This window comes from Cygnus olor, chromosome 3, assembly GCF_009769625.2.
Source record: "Cygnus olor isolate bCygOlo1 chromosome 3, bCygOlo1.pri.v2, whole genome shotgun sequence".
NCBI lineage: Eukaryota > Metazoa > Chordata > Aves > Anseriformes > Anatidae > Cygnus > Cygnus olor.
Window position 1 is genome coordinate 88,257,748 of NC_049171.1, and position 21,402 is coordinate 88,279,149.

Below are 21,402 nucleotides of genomic sequence, written 5' to 3' on the forward strand. Positions count from 1 at the left end.
TGTGGTTGACAGTGGCAGAAATTCATTATGGTCTCAGGTTGCCTCTCTGACTCATATGAAATGAGTATGGCTTGCAGTTCTCGTGTTTACTGGCCAGCCAGCCATATCATAAAATATTAGTGCAAGAAATGGTTCTAGCAACATTGGTCGTTATATGAGTTTACGAAGCCTGAAAACGCCTGTTCCTGTAGGGAAAATCAGGCTAAGGCACAGTGGTAGGTGACAGTGTGGACAAAATTTTGTGGTCACTACTGCATGTTCTGCGTGATTCATGTTAAAGAGAAGTGGTTAACCTGCAGGAATCCAAGTTCATTTTTGTGAGACGTAAGTAAAACTAATGGGCCTGATTGCATGCTGTACAGCTCATCGAACATCTCGCTTGACAGACAAGCAGGTGACAACCGTTACAGGCAGCAACCCTTAGATCAGTGTTTTCCTTAGGTGTGAACAGGAAATAGATGAAAAAAGAAATACAAGAATTTATGATGTGACGATGGATTTAAATATATGTGCACATACATATATTTATGTAGTGCACATATAAAGATTTAAACTTCCTTAAGATATCAAACACAACTTTTATTTGTCTAAGCAGCTGGATGACCTCATTATTTATTTACTGACGTTTGTATTAGGCCGGTCTGCAAGATTTTTAGGGCAGGAGCTATTTCACGAATGTCTGTCTGTGTGTGATTCAGCAAAACCTGGCCCCACACAGTGATCCAAATACTGTAATTTAAAAATAATAATAATAAAAAGCCATCTACTTATGGATGTACATGAGTTAGATAGCAAGGTCAGTAAAATGACACCGTGCAGTGGAATTCTGACGTAATTTTTGCTGCTGGCTATGTAAGACGTGAGGAAAATGGAGCTGCTGGTGGTATCCCAGCCAAGGTGTCCTCCAGCTTTTTAGAGACACCTTTGGCTTTAGCCCTCTGAGGAACCCTGAGGGACGCCCGCCCCTGACTGCAAGCTTAACACACTGCTTGCCAGCGCCCCCGGGGCTCAGATAACGGGTTAGGGTTACACGGGCCTGACACACCCAGCCCTGCCCGTGCGACGCCCTCCCTCAGCCCAGCGGGGCCGGCCGCCATTTTCCTCCCGGGGCCGCCGCGCCGTTGCCATGGCAGCCGTTGCCGAGGCGCCGCCATTGCCGCCCGTTCGGGGCCGTTCCCCCGGCGGCACTACGGCGCGGCGGGCGGCCCGAAGGCCGGTTGCCCGGCGACGGCGACGCGGCGGCCATGGAGGCGGCGGGGCTGCCCGCCGCGCTGGAGCTGGCGGCCGGCGGCGGCGCGGGGCTGAGCCCGGAGAAGCGGGCGGCGCTGGGGGCTTCGCTGCCGCTGCTGCGGCGCGACTACCGCTTCGAGGCGGTCTGGTTCTGGGGCTGCGTCCAGGGCGTGCGCGGCGCCTACTACATCGCCCAGGGGCTGGGGACAGACCGCGCCGCGCCCCGCAGCCGCCTCTACAGGTGCCCGGGGGACTGGGAGAGGGAGCGGGACGGGCGTCCCCACCCCAAAAAACGGTGTGGGGGGAAGAGGGGGGGGCTTAGGGGTCTGGAGAGCGCCCCGAGGGATGAGAGCGCCAAGCCCCGTTGTCGCGCTTGTCGCCGACAGCTTGGACTGTGTGGAGTGGAGCCTGCTGACGCCGGTGACCAAGGAGGTGGAGGCGCAAGCTGAGAAGCTGAAGGGCCGTTTCCAGGGGGATCCGTCTTTTCAGTACGAGTACGCCGAGGTAAACGCGGAAGATGCCGAAAGATTGCTCGAAGACGGTAACGTGGTAAATACAACGAAACACTTTCAAACTCGTTTCGCTACGGTTGTACCCCACACACCAAATAGACTTTGCCTTGTTTGTAATAGGCAGCTGATGGGTCACAGGAACAGCCTGGCTCCTACTCGTTTAATCACAGAATGGTTTGGGTTGGAAGGGCCCTTAAAGATCACCTGGTTCCACCCCCCTGCCATGGGCAGGGACACCTCCCACCAGACCAGGTTGCCCAAAGCCCCATCCAGCCTGGCCTTGAGCACCTCCAGGGATGGGGCATCCACAGCTTCTCTGGGCAACCTGTGCCAGTGCCTCACCACCCTCTGAGTAAAGAATTTCCATCCAAGTATTCTTTCCAAACATCCAATTTAAATCTGCCCTCTTTTAGTTTAAAGCCCTTATCCCTTGTCCTATCACTACACTCCCTGACAAAGAGTCCCTCCCCAGCTTTCCTGTAGGCCCCCTTTAGGTACTGGAAGGCCGCTGTAAGGTCTCCCCGGAGCCTTCCCTTCGCCGGGCTGAACAACCCCAACTCCCTCAGCCTGTCCTCATATAATTGGAATATTCATAATAATTCTGATAATTGGCATGTGTCCCAGCTGCTCCAGGCAAAATTTCCCAGTCAGGGGCACTTCTTTCTTCAGAACCAGCACACTTTTACCTGGACACCACTGACTGATGCCTGAAAAGTTATGGAAGCAAGAGTGGGAGACAAGTGGGACTCCATATCTCCTATTTTACATCTGTTTAGAAAGGCTGTTTCTGTGGTTTGTTCTCTAGTTCTTGGAGTATTAGCCATAGGTAACGCTCCTTCCAAAATGCATGCCTTCAAGAATCTCCCTGTTCACAGCAGGTGGAATATACCCGCCTTCCTGTTCTCTGTCATTGTGTAGCAACAGCTTCTTGATTGAACTCTTACTTCAATTATTCCTGGACTTAGATATGGCTCAGAAATATCATTTCTCCTTCATGTTTTATTATGTGCAATTGGTACAGATCCTCACTGCAGCGTCTGAAGCTCTAGGCAGGAACTGCAGGTATCACTCTTTCTAACTGAATAGTCACAAGTAGCTTAATTGAGGGGGAGGAAATGGTTGAATGAAGGGAGGGACAGGTAATTCTCTTGGAAATCTAGACTCTCTGCTCCTAGCCATGTTTCCTGTCATATCTTATGAGAAGAACGGCTGATTTGTGATCATCTTTGGATAGCCACTGGGCACCAAGATGAGTTGGTTGTGGTTTCTATTGTCACACTGAGTTTATTTTCAGAAACAACAAGAAGGAAAGCCCTGCCTTTAAAATTTGCCTCTTTTTTAAAAGCCTGTGATCAAGGAGGAGGACCGCCTCATAGCTACGATAGACCAGATAGACAGAGCAGTTGGTATCATCCCCCGAGGTGCGTTTGTGAAGACTCCTCTTGGGTCTGTGCATGAAAACAGAAACTTTGAAGGTAAATTCTCATTGTCTTTATCAGAATCAATTGTACTTTGATCATAAAGGCAGTAAATGAAGATGACTTTCTCTCTCTAGCTGATGCTTTGATTTCAGGTTTATTTTTGACCTGGGTAAGATGAACAGGGAGGAGACAATCCGGTGCCACTCCTGCCATTCTGATTCACACCACAGAGCTGTGAATATAATCACTAATGTTCAGGTGCACGATTCAACTCTGGGAGGTGGGAGGAGAATCTCTGAGTCATTAAACCTGTAGTTTCATTTGTCTGTGTGTGGTTTATGCCAGTGTTTAGCCATTACAGCTGCAGTGAATTCATCATCTGCATATAGTATGTAACCAAATGGGCAGAGAGTTGGTCTTGCCCCAGTGCCCATTGCGTATCTGGGACTGCAGTTAGCATGGCCCACAATGCATCGGGGAGTACTGCCACCCACTTGTGGCAAGTCTGTGGACTTTTGTGGAGTCCGTTGGAGAAAGACTGTGATTCTGTCCTGTGGGCATTAGAGAAAGAACATAACTGTCTGTGATACTATGTACATTAGCCCAACTCACTGTATTAACGGTCAGGAATGGCTGTTTGCAGGTCTTTCTTTAACGGAGGCAAAAAAACTAAGTTCCTATTTCCATTTTATGGAGCCTGTTAATCTGAAGAATAAAACCCTGCTGGAAAAGGCTAACTGGGACCCATCCACTGACTTTCTGGACTCTCTGGAGCATGATATCCCACAAGGTAAAAACAGCAGAGTCAAGAGATGCAATGAAAGGGAAGGCAGTCTGCATAGCCTGGAAAACGCCGAGGAGACAAGGAGTGGGTTACAGTGGAGTTGGTATGCTTAGGGGAACCCCCTGCTAACCTGTAAACATTATTCTTTACTAAACGTTGTACTTAACTCCTTTTTTTAAAGCAATTATAAACACTTAAAATGGTAAGTGTACCAGGGCAGTTGCATCCTTACAAAAGGTCTTCTGACCACACCACCACTTCCCCCCTCTCGGCCTCAGTGCTGTATTCCCTCCTGACTTCTGTAAAGCCTGTGACAGCTGGTGACCCTATGGGGGGAGATAAATTCCCCGTCATTGGCGGAGTTACATGGTTTGGAGTATTTCACACCTTCCATCCCACCCAGTATTGCTTTTCTTTGCCTAAATGGGCTCTCATTAACACTAAGCTGATATCCTTGAGAGGCTGTGTTGAAACTTTATTTTGATAAACTGTGTTAGAAATACTGTAGTGTGGAATAATCTGTCCTCTAGCAGGATTATACCCTGCAGAAGGAGAAAGGACGATGTGCATACTGGACTGTATCTTCAGTTCACATCTCTACTGTTCTTCTGGGCAACTGTTAAATATAAATACATTGAACCTCATCCAAGGATTCCTCTGGTGAGGTATTTCTCTAAAGAGATGTTACCAGTTTGGATTTATGTTGCTGTTTTGCTTCTGGAGCTTTGAACAGGGATTTAATTTCTCATTCAGAGAGAGTAAATCATTATATCTACCACCTGGTCTGCAGCTGCATTCGTCGTTACTGTGCTACATTCTGAAGTACATAGAATTCTACAGAACTGCTTTACGTCTGTAAACTGGGAATGACTTTTTTTTTTATTTTTCCTAAAAAAACACTGCTTTTTGCTGATACAGTGCGTTTTTGGGCTGGGCCAAACATTTCCACATCCTGCTGTCTAGAAAAATTTTTGAGTCACAATCAGACTTTACGTTTGCTATTTTATTTCTGTTCTGGAGTAGGAGGATAGGATAGTAGCTGTCCTGTGCCAGATAGAATTGGCTGTAAGAACTGGAATATATATATATATATTTGCCCAATCTTTCCTCTGCCAAAATGGAATGGAGAATGAAACTAGTGAGCTCTGTCCTGAATTCTGAAAATTCTTGACTCTTCAGAGTATAAACAGCACTAAAATCAAAACTGTCCAACTTACTGGTAGTGTCCTTGCTGCAGTCATTTTTCAGAAATGTAGTCTGGACACACTGCATGTTTTTACGTACGCTGGCTCATTGAATTGCTCATTTAGACTCAAAAAGGGATATTGCAAGTGCGGTTAGCTCCTAGATGTTTCCTAAGAAAATCTTAGTTGCAATTTTGTATGGCAGTTAAGGCATTGCTGCTACTTAGATTTTTTTTCCCCTCTCTTTTTCTAGGGTTTCTGATGGGGAGAGTCTTTAGTTTTGTGAGACCTCCAGGCACAAAGCCACTGCAGCAGGAGATGAATCTGCAGTGCTTTGTGTGTTTCCACTGGGAAACTGGCACCAAGGGATAAGAGCCTGAAGGCTAGTTTGCATCACAGGGCTGGTTTTAGCCAGCTTCAGTGTGATGGGGAATGGCAGTTTCTAAAGATTAGAGACCCCATCCTGCAGTTTCCCATCTAGTTCAAGGGTTCAGGCAACTGGCAGGTTGTGCTGTATATTAGACACGAAGGTGGAGGTTTCGTGGAAGTCTTTAAATCAAATGTGACTTGTAGCTCTATTTTACCCAGTGACAGGTAGGAAGTGGGACTCAGACATGTCACCATCATGTTTGTCTTCCTGTGGCAACCTGAGGTTTGTATAAGCGTGAACCTTTGCCCTCTTTCCAGGAGGCTGTTGCTCTTAATGCAGTTCTCAGTCTCCTCAAAAAAGTTACCTATTAAAGACTACCTGAGTTCAAGTGTAGCTGAGTGCTTCTTAATGGAAGAGTAGAAGATTCATCATGGTGCCTGTGCAGCTGTGGCTATATTGTCCTGCTCTTTCTTGGACTGAACCTGGGGATTGATGAGATGAGCTTGTCAGGCTAAGGAAGTAAGATAGGAACTGATTAAAGGATCAGCAAAGCATGCACCCTCTCTAATTGCACTCTATCACATGCAGATAGGAGCTCTGACATTAAAGAAAGATCAACCCACCTCTTTAGCAAGTGTTCAGGTTGTCTAACGTACTGGTTGCTTGCAAAAATGTGGGGAAAAAAAAGGAAGAGGGGACAGACACAAGCTTTGTGCTGATTTTATCAGCGTGGCTCTGCCGAAGTCTCCCATTCTTGGTTGCAAAGCTTTTGAACTCTGGTTCTTGGATCACTTTCTTTCAACTCTGCCAGTACATGTTAGTCCTGATTGAGAGCAGACAATGCTTTTTCTATTTCTTGACATGTTGTTCACAGTTCTGGCAAATCCCCACATTTTGACCTGAAGCTTTTCCTGTCTTTCCTGGCTAGCTCCTTTCTTGAACAGTTGTTATCGGAGCCGAAGCAGGAATTTCCAAACCTATTGCATTCAGAATAGATTGTGACTGAAGCAGAGAATTGTTTTTGCCCTCAGCAAATAAATAAAAAGTGGACCAGTGGGTGAGCAACATCTCAGTGATGCTCACAGCCAGAATTGGCTAGAATTTCCCTAGTATCTTAAAAGACCTAAAGAACAGGACTGAGGGAGGAAAGGCTGCTTTTTTTTTTTTTTCCTGTCTAAACGTAACAACTCTGTTGGAATAGTTTTCTTTATTAATTGGAGACTGAGCATCTGTGATGGTTATCAAGAGGGTAACTGTCAGAAAGTGGCATGTCATTACAGGAGAACAGAGGTGTCTTACAGAATGGAAGGTTGGAGGCAGAGAGATTTTATTTGACAGCTGAGAGGTGGGAAGAAAGGAAGCTAAAACCAGGTTGAATAAAGGATGCAATGTTAAACGCAGAGAGTTTAGTGCAAGACTACAACAACTGGACTTTTATAACAAAACTGTCTGCCACCCTTATCTTTACCAGTGATATCTGTGGTGATTGCAGGTTCCAGATTCTGCTTGTGTGTCTGTCTTTGTGGTTATCTGTATACTTTTAAGAGTTCAGAATATGTTGGTGCTCCTCCCCTGATCACACTGTGAGTCTGTCTGCTTTTTCTTGGGATCTCAGCTCCCAGAGGCAAGTGATTGTGTGACTTTTTATAAAAAAACAAAACACAACAACAATTTTTTTTTAATGATTGGAGAGAAAAGTGGGAGAATGTGAACACTACCGTCTCATAAACAAATTCAGTCTGCTTACCCCCTTTAAGATCTCCAGCTCTGAGCAAAACTCATGAATTTGAGTGGCTTGACTCATGATTTTTGAACACGGATGCGTTGTGATACTGATCTTCTTGTCACCACAGTATCAGATCATGCAATGCTTCTTTCTGATCCAAATGGCCAGCTGGCCAAAACGTTGCGTGCTGGGATCTGTAGGTTTTGCTGGCCATATGTCTGCATTAAAGATAAGCTTGTTTGCTCTAGTCTAAGCAGACAATCTGCTCAAATTTATGCACAATTAGATGTAGCCTTTGAGCTGCTGGCAGATTGCCAGTGTCGTCCTTTCTGTTGCATGGAGTTTGGCACTATGGGCAATAGCATTTCAGGAACTAGAGTTGTGGCAGTTTTACATGTGCTTGTAGATAATAAAACAGCAAAGTAAATAGCAGTAATTCCTAGCATGCCTATAGTGTTTTCACTTGACTTAATGTTGTGTAGATATGAAACAATAGTCACTCGTCACGCACTGACACGACGGGGAAAGTGAAAATGGAGAGGGAAGGATGATTTTACTGTGACCATAGTACCAGTTTAGGCAGTGCTACATTCTGCAACGATGAAGGAAAAGGATGGGAGAAAGCCTAGGGTACTTGTGTAGAATGGAAAGCTTGGGAGGAACTAAAACAGTAGATGGAGAATTCAGCATTTAGAATTCAGAATTTAGGCACTTTCAAAATACACTTCAGAAAAGCAATAAGTTGACTTTGAAGGTTTGTTACAGATTACTGACTCAGATCACTTTGATATGGAGATAAGGGACACCAACAGGGCGCTGTTAAAAACCGATGCAGAAGGGGAAGTTTGTCAGAGGCAAAGGGAAAGAAAATTGTAGATAGGAAAAGATATGAGTGGAAACAGGATTTCTATGAGAAGAGTTTAGTCAAAAGTCATGGCTCCCAGTCAAGAAACAGCAACTTTTGGCTCAAAGCCTACCACAGTTTGTTGATGTCATAAGAGCAAGAATTAGAATTAAAAATCAATATAAAAGGAAATGCAGAAAGTCGGGTACAATTAATGATCAATATAAATTGGAATTTATAATGAATAAAAAATGACAAAGGAAGACAGAATAACCTGGAGTAATCCATTGCTGGCTCGTCTGACAACTGTAAGAAGGAATTTTTCAGGTATATTGACAGGAAAAGAAAGCATAGTAAGGGTACTGGAATCTGTCACTAAATGGCGATGGTAAAATAAGAACGTGGAAGGACAGAAATGCTCAACATTTTTTTTTTTTTTCTGGTTTGTATTTGGAATGAAAATAAGAATATGGACTTGCATCAAATGAAGACAATAAAATACTCTTTCAGGCGGTTTTCAGACTATTTGCTAAGTGAGAGAAGGATTAGACAACCTTTACTGTGGGCCAAAAAATGAAAATGGCAGAGCCAGTAAGTTGCTCCTGAATGCATTATCTCAGAAGACTTGTGGCATACTTATGATGCTAACCTTTAATAAATCCCAGCATTGCAGAGATACTCCCCTAAACTAATCTTGATTAGTAGTTGTGATTCAGAAATCACTGAATGGGTGTGTTCCTGGAAGGGGTCAGAAGGGGTTTCAGCTGGGACTGGTGCCAGTGCTGATATTCTTCAGTGTATTTATAAATTATGTAGAAATGCAGGATTGGTGGAGAGACAGATAATGACAAAGGCGACACCTACAGAGATCTGGTAAACCAGGCTTACTTAAATAAAGTACGTTTTGGTGTAAGTGCAAAATCAAGTATACAAGAACAGGGAGCATGAGCGAGACTGAGAATTGTATTCTGGAAGCTGTGGCTCTGAGAGGAAATCCAGGCACAACCCACTAAACACAAGCTCTCAGTCTGATGTTGAGACTTAAAAAGGCTAATATGATCTGTAGATGTATAAACAAGGGCGTAGCAAATAGGAACTGGGAGGTGACTTTACTTTTGCTGTACTACTGGTGGGATCAGGGCTGTATTACTGCACATTGCAAAACTAGAGAAGTTGCAGAAAAGAGCCACAGAATGATTCAAGGGCTGGTGAGAGACATAAACAGTTCAATCTGTTTATCTTGCAGAAAAGAAAACGAGAATGACTGTATTAAGCTGTGTAAATACTCCATGGAGTTTAAGTATTGGGTACTGAAGGTCTATTTAGTATAGCAGAGAAAACCATAACAGGAACCAGCAGCTGGAAATTATAGCTGGAAAAAACGAAAGGAAAAATCAGGTAGAAATCTTAAGAGTGAAATGATTACCTGCTAGCAAGGGCAATGGGTGAGTGCATTTCTTGGTATCTTAGCGTCATGCTGGATGTCATTCTGGGGGATGTGTCCTAGCCAAATGGAAGCACAAACTGCGAGTCCTAGACGTGAGTAATTGAGTTCCATTTAATAGCCAGTGGTATATAAGAGTCCAGAACAAATGACTTCCTGGCACACCTTGGTAAATTTGGTGACAGCTATGATGAGGATGTTTGGCTTCTTCATTGCCAGTGACGATGACACAAAGGTGACAGCGGGTTCCTGAGACAGTGACTCCAAGCGCAGGACTCTCAATACAGCTGGCTTTACTTCCTGAGCTGTAACACACGAAGGCTTAACTTATCACTCTTCATCATGGAGTGTGATCTGAAGAGCTGAGATTTCCTCAGATGCAGTTGCTGACTAACACAAGGAGAGATTTTACAGCATTGATCTAAATGGGTATACAGAGGGGGGATAATGGTGAGCCATGTCCACATGCTGCTTCAAGATTCAGTTAGAGGAGGCGTAGAACTGTCTAGACAGAAGATTATTTTATCTCTTCACCCAAAAGTGCAGTGTTTTGGGAGTGTTCCTTATACAGCGTTACAGACAGGGGTTTGTGGCTATTTCCTTGACTTTGCGCACTAGCCTTTCTTTAAACATCCTGAACAGTAGCCTGGGTTAGAACGCTAACCTCCTGTCCTCTGAGCTTCATTAGCACACTCTTTATCAGTTTTGCAAAACCTTGTGCTTAATGGGGCCTTGAAGTTGGAGAGGTTGCATTTTTAAGCGAGAGAGAGAGTTTCCTTTGGCCACTCTCAAGGGCCATTTTGGTAGCCTCATCTCGGCTGCCCCAAAAGCCCAGGTGCTGGGAGGAAGTGGGCCAGGAGACATGAACCTGCTTTATCTCCATGCATTAACGCAGCTAATTAACTCCCTTTCGGACTGCCCCCCCCAGGCGATTAATCCCCTATCAGCCTCCAGTCTCCAGCCATTCGAAGAGTCTGTGTCTGCAGAGGTATTTACAACCCCAGCAGAGAGCAAGTCGGGCTGTTATCAGGGCTCTAAGACAAATGGCTGCCTATCTCCCCAGTGGCCTTGCAAAATCCAGCGAAGTGCTATGCTGTGCTGGCCACCTACTTTCACCCAGCCTCCCTTCTCTGCTAACATTTCACAGATGTGACCTGAGCCCTCCCCTTTCATTGCTTAACAATAAGCAGCACCTCCCCAGCTCTGTGAAAGCTGAGAGCAAGAGCACTTCACTTCTTAGCCTGCCAAGAGCCACACGGGGACAAGGCTTTTTAAGCTGTCTCACTGAAATCCAAACTAAAAGACCCATAATGAATGAGAGGGCAGTGCTGCATGTTAGCAAGGAAAAAAAAGAGGTAGCCAAAATGTAAACCAAAATACCTCTTGTGGCTCATAGCTATCCTCATTCCTGTTTAGGAGAGGTAATCCTTAGACTCAGTGAATCTGTGAAACTGAGCAATGGTATCCCTTGGAGTTACCTGACATTTAAACAAGTGGTTTCAGCAACCAAACTTTATAGCACGGTGGCACGGAGGGAGTACAACAGATGTCTGTGGATCAGAACAGCTGGTGGCTTTCGGATGTGGGAATTGAACCGAACAGTTGGCTTAGTGGGTTATTAGTTAATTTTTTTTTGTTGTTTGTTTTATTTTGTTTTTATCTGGTACCTGAATTTCTCTGTTAAAACTGAAGTTAGCTATCCCTAGAAATAATTCTAGGGTGGCTGTAGCTGCTGCCTTCCAGCAGAGTGCACTATGGTGCCAGCATTGTCAGCGTTGAGCACAGAAAAGGAAACTACAGAAAAGTAAAATGAGAAAGAAAAGCACCAAGATCAGATTGAGGAGAAGGTAAAGCCTGGGTTCCCAGGCTGTGTGTGGTGTATTGAAATCCTGAACAGTAGGTAAGGAGAGGAAGAGATCCAGTCCCTTCGAGGCTTAGACAATTTCTGGAATGGTCACTGGACTTTTAAAAAGCTTTTTCAGCATCCTTAGTGACCAGAGGCATGCCATGGACGTACGCAAACACATAAGCATGTTTTCTACCTCCTTGAAAGGTAGAGACACGCTTCATTGTTGCTAGTGATGTTGGACTAGGGAGCCTGTAGAGGCCAGAGGCTTTAGAGGTTAGCTTTTAGAGGCCTTTAGAGGCCACTCTCAGAGTGGCCCAAGAAAATTCCCTGGGAACAATACAAGATACTGTCCCTCCTACAGGTGTGGTGCTGCTAGCTTAGGAGTTCAGTATCAGACTGAAACCTCCTCTGTGGCAGCACAGCAGGAGGACTCCAGAGCCAGCTGGAGAGCCAACTTTTGACTGGCTGTCCATGATCTGACTTGATTTCTGGAAGGGAGTCTGTTTTCCTTTGTCTTTGTGTCTGTGGGTAATAAAAGAGTGCATTCACTACTTTTGGGTCCTAGGTCTATATTACCTCAGGGGTCTTGTTTAGTCAGAGGCCTTGGGTGAGTTTATACTGGATCAGGGCTGCCCATCAACAGAGCTGTGGTGGGATCTTTCACCCTCCTGACTGCTGCAGTGAAATAATGAGGACAGAAGCGCAGTCGTCACAGCAACTTTCCAGGGATTGTATTTAAGATTTGTTCCTTCTCAGTAAAGGAAAACATTGCCCACCCTGTTTCTATTTCAGTTCCTGGTTCACTGGATGTGAAAAGGAGATGAACTTCTTGCTGAACTGATGGGGAAATGCTGGTATAGCCTCGGAACCAGAAATTGTAGTTTTATCAGTGTCAGCCTTGAACTAAACCCTTGTTCTAGGGAATGATGAAAAATTACTCGAAGAGGAAATCCCAGGGCAGCCTGTCTGTTACTGGAAGTCAGAATGAGCCCTAAGCAGGTCAGCTTTTGCTCAGAGCGATCTATTTCTGAAGGGACTCCACGTAACGAGCGGCGGTTCCTGCCTGTGCAGCAGCTGGCATTGGTGCCAGCTCTTTGCACATGGCTTTCCTCTGCTGTTTGCTGCTCCTTTCGCTGTAGAACTTTTGCAGAGAGGGAGTTAACAGGCATTGTCTGGTTTTGCTGTACACAAATACTGCATGGATTAAAATTCTGCATGCTGAAGGGGTGTGTGGCTGTGCGTAGAGGGAAAAGGTCCAGGGACAGTTGATCTATGGGTATATTTGTACAGCAGTTGCAGTGTGCATAGGTTTCTAGGCTATTCCAGGTACTAGAAGATGCTTAGCCATCTTTAGTGTTTGGAATTAGGTTTAATATCACCACAGCTGTACTGGGCTGTGTGGGCATGCTCTGAGTGACAGTATTCTCAGCAACTGGTAAACTCTTAGGTGATTTGGGCCAGAATTTGTATCTAGCCTAGTATGAAAACATCCAGTGTTCATGATCTGTGCTGTGCCATCTGTTCTTCATCCTAAGTCCTTTTAACTAGTCATGCTAACTTGATGAGGAGGTGAGAAGTACACCTTGGGGACTGACAGCGTTTGTAGCCTTGCCCCTCCTGCAGGAGAGTGAATTGGATGTGCTCTAAGCATTCAGTGGGTTTTGAATCCCAGCATTGACTGCTTTGTGCTCTCTCAGAATTCAGAGATCAATGTGAGGTTCTTTGCTCGTAATCCAGCCCCTGTTCATCATTATCACCTCCTCAAAGTGACCAGTGCTTTGTTATCAGGAGAGGCAAAATCTTACAAGGTGGCCATAATCTCCTCTGAGAGTCAGACAGATATTCTCCCTCGGGTAAGAAAGTGACAGTGACCGAAAGCTCTAGGGGGAAGACGGCTAGAACAAAGCTGTCCATTGCATCCTTTCATCAAACTGTTAATCTTTCTTTCAAAGACATCACATTTGTTTGGTGACAAAAGCCCCAAAGAAGCTGAATTGAGCCTGAAATCCTGTAGCAAGATTTAGAGGAAGCGTCTTTCATTCAGAGCGGGGAGGAGCGAGAGACTCCTTCTTTTTCTTCCTACTAACCAATGGGCTCACAGAAGTCCACGAAGGTGACGGATTAATGCAGGGGCTCCCCAGGTAGATGCTACGTGACTCCTGGCACGCTCCAAAAACGTTTCCACAGCGACCAGCTGAACAAGAAATATGGAGTGTGACGGGATCCAGCATAAACCTGTGCTTTGGAAGGAGGGTGTTTTGCTGCTCTGAGGTTTCTAAATTTACTACAGAGGACCCAAGATACAATGATCCATATTTTTGTTGTCATTATCCAAACAGAAGGGATTTGAATTAGTTTTTCCCGCTACTTAGAAGTTTTGATTGTATATTGTCTTGTTTCCTCTAGTGCACAGCACCATTCCCAATCCTTGTTCTGGATACATTCTGTGCCAAGACTGCATCTTTTTCGTAACAAAACAGCAATGACAAAAAATAAAAAATTAGCTGGTGGGAGAAAGGATTCTAGTGCTATTCTAATTATTACGCGGATTTAGGACTAACGGGCAATGTAACTGGGCTAAAAGGGAGGCTGTAATTAGATGTGCATTGCTCCTGTGCTAGCTCTTTCAGTGCTTCCCATCCTCTGCTGCTCATTTATGTCTGTGTATTGTCCCTTCTTTTGTATCAACATTGCTGGCTGTGCAGTCAGATTCCAGCTGGAAAAATAACTTTATTTTTGACTAGACTATTTTTCAACCAGATCATTTCCCTGACCTCGTTCACTGAGCAGTAAATAAAACACTTTTGCAGTCTTTATGATGGAGGAGTGATGAAGGCGGGAATAAAGGTTTGAGGGCAGAGGCTGCTTCAACTGAATTAAAGAGCACTGATGTCAGATGTCTAGGTGTGGCCTGAATTTCACCTGAATATTGCGAATGTGGGACAAAGCTGCAACCCTGGAATCTTCCTTGTAAGCAGGAAGCCTCTGAAGTAGGACTGGTTTACTTTGAGCTTTGGGCATGGTTTTATTTGTGTGTCAAAGATGTGGCAGGCTTTAGGACCATGCAAGAGCCTCCTGGCAGCATCTGACTGTTTGTAAGCTCCACTTTCCTGGCTCTGGTGGCTTTTTAAAATAGTAGTGAACCTGCAACCAGTCTGTGTTTCTATTTAATTGTTATTAAATAGTTACATGGGGAATTGGAAATATTGACAGCAGTGTTAACATATGGGGTGCAGGTGGTGTGTCAAGCAAGTGAAAGAAATTTAGTTTGCAGCCAGTAAGTGGCATGAAGGAGTTTGAGCCCCACATAGTGTTTGGATGTGTTCTTATGGCTGTTAGGCTGTGTGTGAAATGTCCGTGTGGTGAAATTTGTTGAGAGCCAGAGCATAGTGACCTTTCCTTACAGCTGCTCTGCTTTGCAATTGGTCTTTGTTCCCTACAGACAGTGAGTTAGAAGTAGGAAGCTCTCCCCAGCGTAGGATTTTCTGTTGGAAGGAAACGGAAGTTAAATCCCACGGGTGTAGTGGAGCGCTGTCAGAACTAAGTGCCTGGGGTCACACAGCCAAGCAGCAGCTGCTTTTGCAAAGGGAAATGGTTATGCTCGCCTTCTCTAGGTGTTAATATTTGTCCTGTAACTCAGTACTTTACTCTCACTCTGGATTGACTGCAGAAAGACACATTACAACCTGCTCTTGCAGCAGCATATTGTGTTATTGGTAAGTGCAACCACGGCGTAGCTGCTTTTCCCTTGAGGCATTTCCTTCTTTGAAGAGGAATTGATAATGCCACTTTTATGACCCTGTGTGAGCTTTTGCGACATGGAGTCTGTGTCAGGCTGTCTAGCTTTTAAAGCTGTTTCTTCTCAAGCTTGCTCTGAAATTAGGCATTGCTGAATCACCTCCAAAGCAGCAATGTTATGAGAGGTCATACTGAAAGTGGACCAGTTACGGCAGGAAACTTCTCCTGCAAACAGCCCTCTTAAAAGGCTTTTGTTTAAAAGCTAATGTTTCATGCACCCTCTGAATTACAAGATTCAGCCCATAGCCGAGACAGACGCAGGGGATGAGACAGGGATTTCTGTTGGCGACTGCAAAGGAAGAAGAAGCTGAGAAGAAGGAGGTTGACTTTTGAAATTCAGCCCTGGTGTCCTGGCAGCTGTTGGAAGGGCCATAAAAAAGGCAGCGGTTTAACACTGGGTGAGCATCAGGATCTTCAAAGTGCTTTCTTGTTTGGAAAGTTGTAAGGAACTCCTCAGAATTCCTGCCTGGGTTTGGAGGGGTGGAGGCTGCAGCCTGCTCCAAAGGGGGAATAGGAAGCTCCAGATCTTCATCCAGCGGATATTTTTCCCATGCTCTTTCCTCCCACACAGCAGCTCCCTCCCTTCCCTTCTGGAGCAGTAACAGGCAGTGCTTGGCTTCCTTAGGTTTGCTGGGTGCAGCTTAAGAACTATCTTGCTCGTTTAAAAATATGTATTTTGAAGATCAGAAACCTTACCACAGCAGTGTTGCCATGAAAAATCTCTAGCGTGAGAGTTATGACCTCCATTTCCCTGCACCTCATCAAGTGTTGCATGATGAGCGAGTTAACTCTGCTGCTTGATTTAGGGACAATACAGGCTGCACCTCATGCTCAGATGCAACTTAAAAGCAGTGTTTTAACTCTAGGAAAGCTAGTTCTTACTTGCCATCTCCTAGTTATAGTTGTATTCCCTCCAACGCAAAAAATAATATATATGTGTGTGTGTGTGTTTTCCTGACTACTTCTATTCAGGATTCTCAGTGTACCTTACAGACTGATGTTCTGAGCTTCCCAGTCACACATTAAGAGACACCTCGCCTGACAGAGGGGTAATGATGAGCACAGGGGTAATGATGAGCCAATGTTAGAAGGGATTTGAACCCTGCAACCTGCTTCAATATTTTTGTATTAATACAGACCCACACCTACCCATACAGTGATTTTACTCTGAGAACCATTTATAATAAAGGGAAGTTTATTTATTAAAAAATATAAATGCAGCATCTAATTTTCATAATTCTCCTGATCCCTTTTTATATTGCTTTATTAAATGCATTTCTAAAGCTTTCTCTTGAAGGAGAAAGAAGAAACGTTCATTTTAAGCTATTATTTTATGCTGTTCATTTGCTACTGACTAAAATAGTTTGAATGATTTATGACATTATTTAGAGCTCCTGCAAGAAAGGTAGGGCCGAAAAAACCATCATGTTGTTTGAAGATTGTGAGATTTGAGCTGTGATGGAAGACAATGCAGTTGTCTTGGATCTTTCAAGGAGAACAACTCCATGTCTCTTACATTCAAATATTAACTTTGTTTTCTGGACTGTTTCCTTGAATGTAGCTAACATGATAAGGTATGGAAAAAATCCGTACTGAGATACTGGACTCTAATTCAATTAACCTTTAACAAAAAAGACCAAAGTAAGCAGGCAAGTTCCAGAACTTGACTGTGATGTCTTCTTAGAAGGCAGACACCAGCATTGTGTATCAAATGCAGTTTCTGAATGGGTTTTGTGCATTGCAGGAGTGCAGTCTGGAAAAGTATACCGAATGAATTCAGCTATCAAAGATGATTAATGTTCCCAGTGATTTGGTTAGTAAATGATGGAAGATGGCGCTGCTGCTGCCATTTGGTTCTGCACAGTAAATAGTAGTTCTATGACTGGTCACTGTCATGGCTGAAAACAGGACCTGAGTGAAGATGGCATTAGAGTTTCAGGCAGTTACTTATAATTCGTCCTGTTCTCAAACCTACGTACGTTGTGATGGTCCAGCTGGGATTGCCCTTAAGTACCCTGCTTGTTTTGTTCAGATCCTCGTTTCACAAGTAGTCTTACGCAGCATCAGCAAAACTTTATTGTCCCCATTTGCATAGAAGTAGATGCAGAATCAAGGATCAGAGAAGAGCTGGGAAGTATAACAACATAATATTCCTCAAAGGTCTTGCATTTATGAAATGACATGTTTGAGCCCTTAGCGAGTTTGCAGCTTGGACTGATGGTAGGAAAATGAAGCAGTTGCCCATCACAACCCTCAGAGATCTTGCATAAAAGTCTTCAATTACATCTGTCCATTTCTGCCAGGTCTGAAAGTGTACGGGAAGCTCCTTTGATCAGTAGAGTTAACTGTTGATGCATACTCTACAGAGATTGATAAGCCTGTGTGACACTGGGTAAATGTTCTGAGGAGACCATGGATCCATGTACTGTATTGTCCCAGAACAAAGATATGTGGATTTAATCAAGCAGAACTTGATTTACTCTACCTTCTCTGTGAATTTGTCCAACAAAAAAAGTCTTAATACAAACATAGGACCCGAGAGCATTAGCCTCCCTGTTTTCCCTCGCACCTTTCCCACTTAACGTGCTCCAGGCATTTGTTTTTTGACTACAGATAGTTTGGGGCAGAGAGTTCATCTGTGTACATGAACATGAATGTATGCATATTTATATACACACATACAAGCTATCACATATACACAAGGTGCTGGATGCTTCTAGTATGTTGGGAGGCATTAGCAAACTAGATAATCCCTAAGGGCTTTCACCACCCAGCAAGGCAAGACACAATCCTATCCTTGACAGACTTGCTTTTCAGAGGACTGGTCCAAAATCAGACAATGGGAGTTCTTCATTGCATTATTTTCTTGTCAGAGAAACTCTTCCAAAAGTTTACAATCCTGCCTGCAAATCAATGTGTAAAGCTGCAGCAAAACCCGACAGTCTGTAGATGAAAGGCTTGCAGATCATTTCTGCAGCTTGAAGCTGCAAAAACCCTGAACCAAAAGAAAAGTCAGTTCAGTGTTCAGTGTAGAAATGGAAGTTATTTGTCACGATTACAGTCAGACCTATTTGCTTGCCACTTGTTGCCCAACACCTTCATGCATAGACTAGCTACTACCACTAGCAAATGCTGAAAACTTTAGAAGCAAAGTTCACAAAACAATTTGAAAACTCGTGACTTTGGCCTCAGCCACTGGATGATTTGCCTTGTAGTGGAGTGTTCCTCAGCTAGGCTCCCATGCTATCCAAGTAGTTTTTCAAGAACACGTGGATTTTGTAGGAGATTCATTCAGTCAGAATTTGTAATCTCTGCCTGAACCATGATGTGTGTGTTTACCCCAGCTATGACAAAGATCCAGCCATTTGTTTGCCTATGTGTGGCACTGGAGAGGCTGCGTGGGAGACTTGAGATTGCCTTGTATGGGAAACCACTGCTTATGGAGACACTAGCTCATGTTTTAACTAGGACCTGCACAAGAATCCGTGCACAGTACAAGGAAGGTGCAGAGATGGCATACCTGTACTGACCCTGCTCTGTATTAGTCAGTGTTTTGCTTTACTGTCATTTCCAGCTGTTTTGTCTGTAGTGTAAACACAGAGCTGAGTGAGTCAGAAGCAAGCCCTTCATTGCAGAAATCTCCTCAGTCTTTAAAGTCTGTGAATATCCTCTTTGTACTTCCCTACTGCAGCCAGGGTCAGTTTGTCAGAAAGTTCAGTGGCTGTCCCAGAAGGTGAAGGGGTTCTTGTGGTTCATTGAGTTCCATGTCTGCACGTAATCAAAGAGGGTACTTTAAAAGGTAACAGAACAAAGATGGCATGGGAATTATGTTGTGCGTATTATAATATAACCTACCCGTGCAACTTGCTACTGAAAGACAGGAGAAACAATCATGACCAACAAAGTTTTGAAAAGAACAGAAATACAGAGAACAGACAGAAAACAGCTGAGTGGCAGCACTTGTGACACCTGGTTTTACAGGACCTTGAATCGTGTTATTCCCTTGTCATTCTGCAGCCACCATACATATGTTTCCTTTCAACATCACTTCCCTCCTCCCTCAAGAAATTAACTATAGTAGTTGGCCATCAGCTGGGTAAGAGACTACATGTACTGCGAGGGTACAAAAGCCACGCAAACACCAGTTGCCCAAGCTAGCTGTTGCCTCTTGGCTGCCAGGCAAGCCTAACAGCCTATGCTTTGTGCAGCTGCTGGCAGACCAAACACTTAGCTTCAGGAGTTGCGGTCAACCCCTGGACCCTGTCCTGTGGAGATCTGTTGTACGAACTTCGGGTGTTGAAGCCCTTCATCAGACGTGACTAAAATTGGCCAAGAACCAGAAGTTCCTGGGAGGGGGAGGACTGGCAGCTGACAGCAATCACAGAAGCCCTTCCTCAGGCTAACCACGACATGAGTAAGCATGAGTCACAGTACAAATTGATGAACCTAAAATTATCTACAAGGATGAATACAGTCTAACTGGCCCAACAAATTACGGGCTTTCTGCTTACTCTGGAATTGGCAGTTTTTTGGCTTTGGGTACATGTAGGTTTACCACTTGACTCTAGGCCAGCAATAGCCAGATAGCTCCAACTGTGGGTGGTATTTTTTTTCTTTTGATTTGGGTCTGCTGCTTTTGCTTTTAGATGGAGATTCAGCAAGAACCTTCTTCCCCACGTTGCATCCTCTAGGCATTACTGATTTGGTGCTGAAGCTCTTATTTTCTTCTCCTTGGCAGCTCCTTGCCCCTAGCATTGAATCCAAGTTGATGCTCCAGCCCCCTCCCCTCCGGCATTGTTCCCAGGCTGTTGTGTCAAACACAAAACAAATACTCAGTGGCTCAGAGCTCCTTGCATCCAGGAGAAATTGCATTTTCACACTGGCTCTCGACTTCCTCTGCAGAGCCAAAGCAAAATTAATGCTGAAACTAATCCCTTTGCCCCTACCACGCACATCCTCGTCAATGGTGGAGCCAAAAAAGACTGAAGAGAATTAACCTTTTCTGTAAATTTCTCTGAGACGGGAAATATCCTGCTTTTAGCTTTCTTTTCTTCCTCTTTCCCAGTTGCTGCATTAGGGAAAACAGTCTTCCCTGAAGCAGGAAGAGTGCCACCTTCTCTCTATTAATGCTACAAGTGTATTTTGAGGAGAAATTTCATACCTGTGCACGTTTGTCCAGGATTGCCATATAGCTAGTAACTAGACCAAATAAGTAGCAGAGCTCGTTAGAGTAACTGCTGCCGATTCAGAAGCAGCCAAGAATAGCTGCAGCCTCTCCTAGGGATAAAGTATTCAAGTCTGGAGCTCCAGGGGACCCTTCCTGTGATGCACGTCATTACTGTTATGGCTGTAGGAATGTGCTCGTGTGAAACTAGACGCAAACACCTGGAAATGAAGGCAGCCAATAATGCTGAACTGCCAGAAGAAGAAACAGCATTGAGGTTTCTGGTCTGACTTCCCTCTTTTCAGGTGTCAGGAACTCCAACGTACTGATGCATTCTTGTGCACTGTTAATTTGTGAGGCAGACCCCACCATGATCCTTCTCCCTTGCTGCAGGAACACCGCCCTTCTTATTTGCAGTAGTGACTCATTAGCACATATTCTCCTACAGGCTCCTGGACTGTCCAGCCAGAGAAAGGCGGCGCTGTGGTGGTGTTGAGGAGTCTGCTCTGGCCGGGACTGACGTTCTACCATGTCCCAATGACTAAGCAATATGGCTACGTCTACTTTGGCACTGGTGAGAAGAACTTAGATCTGCCTTTCATGCTGTGACACGCTTCTCTGGGATGAGGACTCAAGAATATTTAGATTTTACACTTTGGAGATTTTGGTTATTGCTTATTCTATAAATGTGTAAAACCGCTGTACTTTGAGCAGTATTCTTTTGTGCCTGGACTCTGGCCTTGATTCTTGTCCTAGGACTTCTGTGCAATCCTCCCTCAACTCCAGACTGAATTCCCTGTAATGTGTCACTACATATTCTTCAGCCAGAAACAAAAGACATTTTCTTCCACGAAGGGCAAAGCCTTAGGTTGGAAATCAAACCTACGCGATCTTTTTGTGTACAGACACCACAACTCATCTGGAGGCAACACAAATGAATGCCTGCTGTCACCCATGAATGCCAAACAAAATTAGAGTTTGTGCCTGCTTTTGGAGTCAAAGTAGACAGCTGGTGCATACTCTAAGGGATCCTTACTAAACCCTGAATTAGAGAAAGGCCTATTGAAGACAGGGCT

At 44.4% G+C, this 21,402-nt stretch overlaps 1 protein-coding gene across 3 annotated transcripts in view; it reads left to right on the top strand.

The window, feature by feature from the left end:
• The first annotated feature begins 1,241 nt into the window (after positions 1-1,241).
• RSPH9 (radial spoke head component 9) overlaps positions 1,242-21,402 on the top strand; it is a 35,784-nt gene continuing 15,623 nt past the window's right edge. The window contains exons 1-5 of one of the 3 annotated variants that reach the window (XM_040550849.1): positions 1,242-1,471; positions 1,617-1,779; positions 3,088-3,217; positions 3,807-3,953; positions 20,775-21,024. In XM_040550849.1, the coding sequence (XP_040406783.1) occupies positions 1,245-1,471; positions 1,617-1,779; positions 3,088-3,217; positions 3,807-3,953; positions 20,775-20,935 (828 nt within the window). In that variant the 5' untranslated portion in view covers positions 1,242-1,244 and the 3' untranslated portion in view covers positions 20,936-21,024. Of the gene's footprint in view, positions 1,472-1,616; positions 1,780-3,087; positions 3,218-3,806; positions 3,954-20,774; positions 21,025-21,402 lie in introns of those variants that run through there. The other 2 variants (XM_040550850.1, XM_040550852.1) reach the window with 2 other exon arrangements.